This window comes from Impatiens glandulifera, unplaced genomic scaffold, assembly GCF_907164915.1.
Source record: "Impatiens glandulifera unplaced genomic scaffold, dImpGla2.1, whole genome shotgun sequence".
Lineage (NCBI taxonomy): Eukaryota > Viridiplantae > Streptophyta > Magnoliopsida > Ericales > Balsaminaceae > Impatiens > Impatiens glandulifera.
In genome coordinates this window covers 1-11,494 of record NW_025919342.1, presented here as the reverse complement: position 1 = coordinate 11,494, position 11,494 = coordinate 1, and the positions used below count along the sequence as shown (strand labels likewise).

Genomic DNA, 11,494 nt, shown 5'->3' with positions numbered 1-11,494 from the left:
CAATCTGACTTTGATTTTTTATATTTTTTATCCAAATAAATTTTGAATTTGAATTTAAAAATTCAATTTTATTATATAATCATAAATTATGTGTAATAATATATAATTAAAATAAATAGTAAAAAATAAATTCAGTTTTCGATTTTAATTTTTATGCTATTAAATAAAAAATTGTATTTGAATTCGAATTAGTTTAAAATTTGATCCAATTCGATTCAAAAATCACTAATGAAATTTGAGTTCGATCTTATATTCGATTTAGACAAAAGAATGAACCTTAGTTTTGTGTCATTTTAGCTATCCATATTAGAAAGGAAAAAAAAAAAAGTTAATTATCTAAATTAAAAAAAGAAACACATATTTCTAAATTATTTATTAGTTTAAGGTACCTAAGTAGTTTGGAGTGGCCAATATAATTATCACAAAACTATATATAAAGTAATATTAAATTTTAAACTAAATTTTCTAATTATTTATATAAATAGTTAAACTAGCTAGTTTAATAATAATATATATATATGTAACTTTACACGGGTAAATCGTAATCCGTTACCTGTCAATTGCATGGCTATATTTACATACAAATGGACAGCCCCCCCTGCTCTATCCTGCAAGCACTCAACGTGTATCATTTGTTACATGCACTTTAATGAGTTATTTAACTCATTCAATAATTTCTTCATTAATTATATTCCAATCCGACTCTTTCTTCCTCCTCACCTGCCCCCAGCTCGAGCACACAAAATGGTGATTGTCAAGAAGCAGGAAGATGAATTGAAGAAAGGGATAGCAGATTTCTACGACGAATCTTCTGGAATATGGGAAGACATGTGGGGAGAGCATATGCACCACGGATTCTATGACGGCGCCGCCTCATCCTATGATGAAGTCGATCACCGTTATGCTCAGATCCGCATGATTGAAGAGGCTCTCCTTTTCGCTGGAATTTCTTCCGATGATCATAAGCCACCCAAAAGAATTGTCGATGTTGGATGCGGAATAGGAGGCAGTTCTAGGTATTAATTGTTATTGAATTTTGAATTGAATTGAACAGATCTGATAACACTGTCTTGATCTAGGTATATGGCAAAGAAGTATGGAGCAGAGTGTGAAGGAATCACTTTGAGTCCTGTCCAAGCAAAAAGGGCTGAAGAACTTGCTGCTGTTAAAGGTTTAGAACATGTGACAAACTTTCAAGTTGCAGATGCTTTAGAACAACCATTTCCAGATGATGAATTCGATTTAGTTTGGTCCATGGAAAGTGGAGAACACATGCCTGATAAAGCAAAGTTTATAAATGAGTTAACTCGTGTAACAGCTCCAGGTGGAAGAATTATAATAGTGACTTGGGTTCATAGGGATCTTTCACCAGGTGAAGAAACATTGCTTGAAGATGAACAAGTATTACTGAAAAAGATATGCAATTCTTATTATCTTCCTCCATGGTGTTCTTCATCTGATTATGTGAAACTTCTTCATTCACAATCTCTTAAGGAAATCAAAGTGGCTGATTGGACTGATTATGTTGCACCTTTCTGGCCTGCTGTTATCAAATCAGCACTAACTTGGAAGGGTTTTGTTTCATTGTTCAGGAGTCCATGGAAAACCATCAAAGGGGCTTTAGTTATGCCATTGATGATTCAAGGTTACAACAAGGGTTTGATCAAATTTGCCATCATTACATGCAAGAAACAGATAGAGACTTAAATTTCTCATTTGTTGCTTGCGTTTTGCTTTGCTTAATCCTGTTTGTTTGGAAAATAATAATGTTTGTTTCATTTTCATTATGTAATATCATTTCAATAATATTATAATGGAATTATCCTAATTAATAATCAACCTTACCATAAGCTTAAATTGAAGGAAATACACTGTTGACTTGTTTGCAAAGGTTTGTTTCAACCTTCCTTAATTTTAAATTTTCTATTTTCTAAAACTTGTTATTCTTATGAGTATATATCTAGAAGAAATGAAAATTCAACCATTGTAATTAACTACCAAAATGATAATGGTAAAGCCTATTTGATCATTTTTTTTTTGTATAAAAAATGTATTTTATTTAAATTCAATTAGAGAGAACATATAGAAAATTAATTAGTAGATTAAGAGAAATAAAATTTAACACCCTACAAATCAACTCATTTAAGTTTCTAAATAATTAAAAACAAAACAATTTTAGATAAATATTAGTGGCTGAAAAAGTTCTTCTCAAATAATTATTGACCAAATATAATACCATGTGTTTATAAGGAGGCCGACATCAAGTATATAGTTTGGGTTAATGTTAAGTATTTTGATTAGGACTTAAAAGTTTATCTTATTAAATTTATTTATTTTATAAATATTATATATGTAATATATTATTTATTTTCAAATATTAACCACATTATTTTTTTTTTATAAATCATCAATAATAAATAAATCATTGTTCATTTATATATTTATAACTTTCAAAATAAAATTTCTTAATCTAATTTGATTTTTTTATTAACTTAATTTAAAATAAAAAATTTAAATTGTTTTAATAAATTATATGAATTGATTGGTTTTGATAAATTTTTATTAATATGTAATTTTAAAATTTATTTTTAAAAAAACAAAATTAAATAAAATTAAATAAGAATGTCTGATAAATTTAATATCAAAAACTCATTTATATTTTTACGTATACAAAATTAGAGCGGTCAGACAGTCAATCCATGGCGGGACGGACTTATTCACAAAAACCCATCATTTGATGAATCTATCATCCGGCGGACTAAAAATCCCCAACTCAAGGTGGATTGCGGGTTAGGCGGGCCAACCTGTGAGTTGTCTCACTACAAATAAAAATAAATAAAACTCATTAATAGTTCTAGAAAATAAGAATTCAAGAAAATGATCAAATAGTCATAATAGATACTGAACAAGAGTCTTATCTATCGTTACACATTAATTGATCAAATAGTTTAACAAAGTAACTAAAATTTGAAAAATTCATAAAATAGAAATTTCAATAAAGTTAACATTCTTTAAATATTATCAATCTAGATATAATCAATGTCAAATCCTTCTCATTCATCGCTTTTCTCTTCAATGTCTGCATCAGCATCCTCTAGAACATTTGAATCCACGAACCCTTGAAGGCGAGAACGGAGAGAAGAAATGTGGAACAAGTAAATAGCCGACAACCGATGAGCGAAGTAAATTTATATTTTTTTTTATCTCTTCAATCATAACATTTATTTATTTTTATTAAAACCAGCTTATAATATATTTATATATTTTTTTAATATCAATAAAATCTTATCTTTTTATTAAAAACGTTTAATAATAATACATTAATGAATGATTCAATTTTAAATTTTAAATATTATTTTATTTAATATTTTAATAAATTATTAAAGTCTTCTTATTTAGTTTATTACAATTCAAATAAAATTAAGAATATTGATTCATTAATTATTAATTTATTTTATTATATTCTCTTATTAATTTGTATTTTTGTTTTTTTATAAATTAAATTTTTAACTATTATTTTATTAATCATTTTTCAATTATATCAATCATATAAAATTATATACGTAAATTGTTATTAATATATATATATATATATAATATTTTTAAAATATATTTATTAATTTATAATTTACAAAATTTAATAATTAATAAAAAAATTGTTATATTAAAATATGTACAATTATAAAATTTAAAAATATATTTATCATTTATATAATTATTTTTAAAATTTTAAATATATATATATATATATAATTAATTTAGTATTTAATTAGTTTCATTTTAATTTGGTGAAACTAATTGATAATAAATAAAATAGTATTTAAAATAGAAATTTATTTAATAATTTTGAATGAGAAAGACTTTATTTATATAAAAATAAAAAATATATATATTATAAGCTCATTTTAATAGTATAAATAAATAATTTAACAAAAATATGATTTAATATAAAAAATAAAAATAAAATTAAAGATACCTATTTATTAATATATATATATATATATATATATATATATATATATATATATATATATATATATATATTAACACCAACTAAATAAGCTAATTTTTAATTATATTTTAATTTATAAATGAGTAGAAATATAATTAAATAAATCTGTAAGAGTTTTTTTCATAAATATTTTATTATTTTAAAAAAAAAAATACATTTATATATTCACTATAATTTAAGGCAGTTCGGTATTGATTTTTTAAAAAACTAAGATAAGATAAAAATTGAAGAATGAGGGTTGATTCTAAGAATATTTAATAATTATTTTTGGTAAAAAAATTTAAAGAAATATTGATATATAAAAATAAAATAAAAAATAATAATTTAAAATAGATGATATTTTAATATTTTAGTTAATGAAACGAGTGGTGTAATTTGTGAAAAGTGATTGATTAAAAAATTAATTTTGTAAAAATTAAAATAATTGATTAGAAAATTAATTTTGTAAAAATAAAAATAAAAACATTTGACGAATAAGGCCTAAGACATTGTTTGGTTTGAATTATTTTAATAACCCAACAAAATGAGATATCATTTCATTCATTTTAATCAATTACATCACTTAATTCATTAATTAAAATATTAAAATACTTTATATTTTTAATTATTATTTTTTATTTTATTTATATATATTAATACTTTTTAATTTTTTTTATTATCAAAAATATGTATTACCTCTTCAAAATTATCAAAATAATATTTTTTTTTTCGCTCTAGGTGATTCAAATAGCGTCAATCCGAAGGAAGCCTAACCCAACATATATGTTTATATTAAAATATAAACCTATATTATTATAATATTTTTATTTAATTAATTGATTTAATAAGTATATAATTAATTAATATTTAAATAAATTATATGAAAAGTAAAATTATAAAAAAAGTTAACACTAAATGAGATAAAATATATTTGATTATAATTTTGTAGGATATTATATTAATTAAAATTAGTGTAGCAAATTATATCATAAATACAACCTACAATCGATGTAGCAAATTATAATGTAAATACAACCTACAACATAACTAACTATAGTATAATAATTCAACTGTTTCCAACCAAGTTTTTGTGGAAAAAAGTTAAATAATTGTTCTAACAGAGACTGCTACAATTAAATGATTGTCCTACCAATTTTGGGTGGTTGACAGTAGCCACAGTACTAAATCTCACCCACAGTTATGGGGAAATTTGATGAAATGGCCCCATAATAGGGGAAATTCCAAAAAGGGCCCCCGCCTACTAAAGTTGGCAAAAAGGGCCCTTTTGCCCTGCGAAATGTCGGAAATACCCCTTCGGCGCCATTTCTTACGCTCAAAGACGCGAATTACCAATCACGCGATTTAATCTAAATCGCGTGAGTTCATCACCGCGATTTAGATGAAACGCGTGATTCGTAATTCGCGTTTTTAAATGTACGCGATTTACCATGCACGCGATTTAATCTAAATCGCGGTGATGAACTCACGCGATTCAGATTAAATCGCGTCCATGGTAAATCGCGTCTTTAGTCGTATATATAATTTTTCGGCCCTAATTTTAAACAAAACCACCCCGATTCTCCCTCCCACTCCGACTTCCAAAACCACGTCTTCTCAACTGCCGACTTCCTTCAACATCGATCAAGATCATCGTTCACTCAACATCGTTCCTCGTTCAACGTCATCGACTTTCCACTCTATTCGACATCATCGTCTTTTTCCGCCGTCTATTCGACATATTCCGGTAAGTTTAGGGCTTTCAGTGTTAGGGTTTAGGGTTTAGAAGTGTATTATGCCGTCTATATTGATTTATATTGATGTATTTAGGGTTTAGGGTTTGGTTCTCGTTTCGTTGATGTGTGTAAATGCTTTTAGTGTGTATATGACGAGTATTGTATGAATGTTCTTATTCTGCATGCATGCATTTCACGCTTATTCATTCATTTCTCGTTTAAGAAATGACATTTCCGTGTTTGTTATGTTCTTGTGAAGAAATGGTATTTCTGTGTTTTCTTTGACTGTGTAGGCTTAGGGTTTATCTGTTTTGTTGCTTTACTGCTTCATTTTCGTCTGTTCTTATTCTGCTTTACTGCTTTACGTTTAATAGAATGCCAATGAGACAGGATGAGTTGTTGATCTAAGAAATGACACATCATATGCTTAATGTCTTTAGAACTGTCCATTACTGCACCTTAATGTATTACTGCACCTTTACTGCACCTTAATCTATTAAGAAATTTGCAAGCATTTCTCAATGGTTAATTCGATTTGCTTATTCCCATCTTCTTCCTTGTTTTGTAGATGGAGTCCACTACAATACCCGAGTTTGCTGGGAGGGTATCCTGGAAAACCAATATGGGAAATATTGCTGCCAAGTTTGCCAAGATGAATCTAACTGAAAGGGTAGAGGAAACCCAATTCAGATTCTTATTCAAAGGGCACCCGTTACTGCGTTTCTCAGGAATGATTATACACCACATGCTCCTCAGGAAGTCCAGCTCAAATTCTATGGAGATGAAGTTCCTTGTGAATGGAGAAGAGCTGTGCTTCGGGATGAGGGAGTTTGCATTGGTTACAGGTCTCAATTTTGGGAGATTCCCTACTGAGCAAACAATTTTCAACCAGGTTGAAGAATCTCCAACTTTGGTTCTTAAATATTTTAAACGTATTCCACTTATTAGAATAGGAGACCTTCATTCAAAATTCCTGTCCTGCTCTGACAGGGAAGATGCATGGAAATTGGGGCTGGTATACCTTGTTTCCCATTATCTCTTTGCCCTTGACCCGAGGAGGATAATAAATATGAAACTCTTCAGCATGGTCGATGACATCGACACCTTCCTCAATTTTCCATGGGGAAAGGTGGCCTTTAGAGCAACCATGAAGGGTTTGACCAGAGACCTTGATCGCTACAGGAAGCTGTATCTGCAGAAGAAGGATGCCGCCTCGGGGAAGAAGAACAAAGACAAAGACAAAGATGTCGATGTTTCTTATACCGTATATGGGTTCGCACTAGCCTTACAAGTGTGGACTTATGAGGTGATCCAAACGTTTGTCCCCAATCTTGCAATTAAAACGACGCTTCAAACTGAAGAGCCTGTCTGCCCAAGAATAATACAGTACAAATCAAAGAGGAAGAGCACTGCCTCTGATCTTCACACTGCCCTGCAAGGCACGATTGTTAAGAAAATGGAATTGTCTGAAGAAGAGAAGGTCTTATATGTTGGGGATGACTTTGAAGATATGGGAGGTAATGTTTATGATGTCTTTTTTGATCTTGACTGCAGAAAGAGGAAATTTGGAGATATTGACGATGGAGTTCCTCATAAAAAAACTGTCATGAGGAAGAAAAGACAAATTACTCCAGCCAAAGCCAAACCTTCCACAAGAAGAAGAACCCGCAACCCTACCCCCAGCACCAGCACCAGCACCAGCAGCTCTTATTCTGTCGAGAGCGCCACGAGTAGAAAAGACGAAGAAGAAGAAGAAGACGAAGACGAAGAATCCTCTCCCCCAACTCCAACAGCAACAACTCCCCACGATAGATGTAGATTGGATCAACTTTCGAAGGAGCTAAATGAATTCAAAACTGTAATGAGAAACGAAATGACTCTCTTCAAAACTGAAATGAGAAATGAAATAAGTCTCATCAAAACCGAAATGAGAGATGACATAATTCTCATTAAACGGATGTTAAAGCAACTACAACAAGGGGAGAAAAAGAAGGAGAATGAAGAAGAAAAGGACGAGGGGGATTTTGAGGTGAACACTGAGGACAATGATGTGGTGATTTTGGAGAAAGACAATGCTGTGCTTGTGGAGGAGAATGAAGTTGAGGTATGTATTTCTTGTATTTCCTTGAATTTGGATAATTGGTGCATTTCTTGCATTTCGACTAATTGAAGGCTTTTCTGTTTATTGTAGGATGGACAAGAGGAAGACAATGATGTGCTGATTTTGGAGAAAGACAATGTTGGGCTTGTGGAGGATAATGAAGTTGAGGTATGTATTTCTTGCATTTCCTTGCATTTGTATAATTGGTGCATTTCTTGCATTTCGACTTATTGAAGGCTTTTCTGTTATTGTAGGATGGACAAGAGGAAGACAATGTTGGGCTTGTGGAGAAAAATAATGTTGAGGAGGACAATGAAAATGAAGAGAAGACAGTTGAAGACGGTGTTAAAAATACTGAGGTATGCATTTCTTGCATTTGGTGCAATTCGCGCACTTTTCCTAATTCTTGCATTTGGACTAATTGAAGGGCTTTTCTGTTTATTGTAGGATGGACAGAAAAAAGACATTGTTGGGCTCTTGGAGAAACCACTGTTGGGGAGGACAATGAAAATGAAGAGCAGACAGTTGAAGATGGGGAAAAAATTTCGAGGTATGCATTTCTTGCATTTGGTGCAATTCGCGCACTTTTCCTATTTCTTGCATTTAGACTAATTGAAGGGTTTTTTCTGGTTTTTGTAGGATGGGCCGTTGTTGGAGATGGAGAATGTTGGGAATTTGGAGGAGAAGACAGTTGAAGATGGGGAAAAAAATTTCGAGGTATGCATTTCTTGCATTTGGTGCAATTCGCGCACTTTGCCTATTTCTTGCTTTTGGACTAATTGAAGGGTTTTTCTGGTTTTTGTAGGATGGGCCGTTGTTGGAGATGGAGAATGTTGGGAATTTGGAGGAGAAGACAGTTGAAGATGGGCAAAAAAATTTTGAGGTATGCATTTCTTGCATTTGGTGCAATTCGCGCACTTTTCCTATTTCTTGCATTTGGACTAATTGAAGGGTTTTTCTAGTTTTTGTAGGATGGGCCGTTGTTGGAAATGGAGAAGACAGTTGAAGATGGGCAAAAAAATTTCGAGGTATGCATTTCTTGCATTTGGTGCAATTCGCGCACTTTTCCTATTTCTTGCATTTGGACTAATTGAAGTGCTTTTCTGGTTTTTGTAGGATGGGCTTTTGATGGAGATGGAGAAGACAGTTCAAGATGGGGAAAAAAATTTCGAGGTATGCATTTCTTGCATTTGGTGCAATTCGCGCACTTTGCCTATTTCTTGCTTTTGGACTAATTGAAGGGCTTTTCTGGGTTTTGTAGGAAATGGAGAATGTTGGGAATTTGGAAATGGAGAAGACAGTTCAAGATGGGGAACACAATACTGAGGTATGCATTTCTTGCATTTGGTGCAATTCGCGCACATTGCCTATTTCTTGCATTTGGACTAATTGAAGGGTTTTTCTGGTTTTTGTAGGATGGGCCGTTGTTGGAAATGGAGAAGACAGTTCAAGATGGGGAAAACAATACTGAGGTATGCATTTCTTGCATTTGGTGCAATTCGCGCACTTTGCCTATTTCTTGCATTTGGACTAATTGAAGGGTTTTTCTGGTTTTTGTAGGAAATGGAGAATGTTGGGAATTTGGAGGAGAAGGTGGAGGAGCATGTGGAGGAGCAGGTGGAGAAGCAGGTGGAGAAGCAGGTGGAAGATAATGAAGATGATGTTGAAGAGAAGGTTGAAGAGAAGGTGGAAGAGGAGGTGGAAGAGGAGGTGGAAGAGGAGGTGGAAGAGAAGGTTGAAGAGAAGGTGGAAGAGGAGGTGGAAGAGGAGGTGGAAGAGAAGGTTGAAGAGAAGGTGGAAGAGGAGGTGGAAGAGGAGGTGAAGAGAAGGTTGAAGAGAAGGTGGAAGAGAAGGTGGAAGAGAAGGTGGAGGATAATGAAGATGAGGTAATTCTTGAATTTGGACTAATTGAAGGGCTTTTGTTGCCTAATTCAATGATTTCTTTGTAGGTGGACGATGATTTCGTTGTGCAGAGGGGTAGGAAGGGGGTGCAGAGGGGTAGGAGGGGGGTGCAGAGGTGGAGGATAATGAGATGAGGTATGCAATTCTTGCATTTGGACTAATTGAAGACTTTTGTTGCCTAATTCAATGATTTCTTGTAGGTGGACGATGATTTCGTTGTGAAGAGGGGTAGGAAGGGGGTGCAGAGGGGTAAGAGGGGGGTGCAGAGGGGTAGGAAGGGGGTGCAGAGGGGTAGGAGGGTGGTGCAGAGAAGGTGGACGATCATTTCGTTGTGCAGAAGAAGGAAGAGAAGAAGGAGGACAAGCGGATAGATGAGGATGTGGTGGTACTGGAAGATGCATCCCACATCCTATTTAAGAGAAAGAGGACGGCGTCGAAAGCTTTACTTAGTCCCTACATCGTCCCTCGTCCAAGAAAGAAGACGATTGTTCTCGATCCTATGTCGACTTGTAATGAGAAACTGAGGAAAGAGTTCAAGAAAGAATTTGCGAAAGGGGCTAGATTTAAAGAGGTTCAACTCCCTGATGGTGTTGGAGACCTTAAGTTCTTCACTACAATTCTGAGGTTAAATAAGTGGCTAACTGATGTGGAGATGAATGCAGCAATTTGTCTGCTAAGAGCAAGAGCATTCGCCTACCCTAAGTCGTACCCGGCGGATTTCACCATCTTAGATTGCCAGTTTGGCCCTTTGATTACTTCATACTATGACGATTTTGTGCTGACTCGATTGATCCAGATAAAACCAGCTGGCCATACTTTCTCTGAAGTCTTTTACCACTACCACTGGGGTAGAGAAGATAACACATATGCCCGGTTGGAGCAGTGTTGATGTTATTTACTTCCCCCTCAACCTCAACAACCTACACTGGGTATTGTGTGTATTCGATTGCAAGAATGGAGAATTGATGTTTATGATTGCGATCAGACAATTTTCAAGGATGAAGAATTCGGAAAATTCATGAAAGCCATTTGTGAGATGTTGCCGCCCTTCCTTCATAAAGCAATGTCTGAAGTTGAAATGGCCAGGTATCCTAACATGATAAATGAAACTTTTAGATTTCATAGAATCCCACACCCTGAAGTACCAAAAGCAGAATGGAGTGGGGACTGTGACGTTTTTGTATTAATGTCTTTAGAGTACCTGACTACTAAACTTGGTCTAGAACATTGCATATCAAAGAATATGCAAGTATATAGAGAAAAGTGGGCAGTCAGGTTGTACCACCAGATTTAGAGCCATGAAGTTGTTTGTAAACACTGAATTATTGGTGTATATTGTTTGTAAACAACTGAATTATTGTTGTAACATGTTTTGTAAACACTGAATTATTGTTGTATATTGTTTTGTAAATACTGAATTATTTCACGTGTATTGTAATATAATTCACGTGGTAATAGGTATCATAAAATTCACGTGTTTATATAATTCACGTGGTTGTAATAGGTATCATGAATTCACGTGTATTGTAATATAATTCACGTGAATTATGTAAACACGTGTATACGTGTATTATGTTCTGGAATATCCCAATATAATTCACGTGGTTGTAATCTAATTCACGTGACTTATATAAACACGTGTATTACGTGTATTATGTTCTGGAATATCCCAATATAATTCACGTGGTTGTAATATAATTCACGTGTATTGTAATACGCGTGATTCATAACTCACGTGTATTACAATATGACTCACGCGTATTGTAA

General features: G+C 32.8%; 1 protein-coding gene across 1 annotated transcript; it reads left to right on the top strand.

The window, feature by feature from the left end:
* Nucleotides 1–738: 738 nt before the first annotated feature.
* LOC124917824 (probable tocopherol O-methyltransferase, chloroplastic) lies at nucleotides 739–1,708 on the top strand. The gene is made up of 2 exons (XM_047458123.1): nucleotides 739–1,016; nucleotides 1,080–1,708. Exons 1-2 carry the CDS (start codon nucleotides 745–747, stop codon nucleotides 1,705–1,707), a joined length of 900 nt encoding a protein of 299 aa, XP_047314079.1. The 5' UTR covers nucleotides 739–744; the 3' UTR covers nucleotide 1,708.
* The last annotated feature ends 9,786 nt before the right edge of the window (nucleotides 1,709–11,494 follow it).

Excerpts from the sequence above, each read along its gene's own strand:
- LOC124917824 (XM_047458123.1), top strand. The coding sequence starts at position 745 with ATGGTGATTGTCAAGAAGCAGGAAGATGAATTGAAGAAAGGGATAGCA. Across the intron at positions 1,017-1,079 it reads GGAATAGGAGGCAGTTCTAG|GTATATGGCAAAGAAGTATG; the intron begins GTATTAATTGTT and ends GTCTTGATCTAG.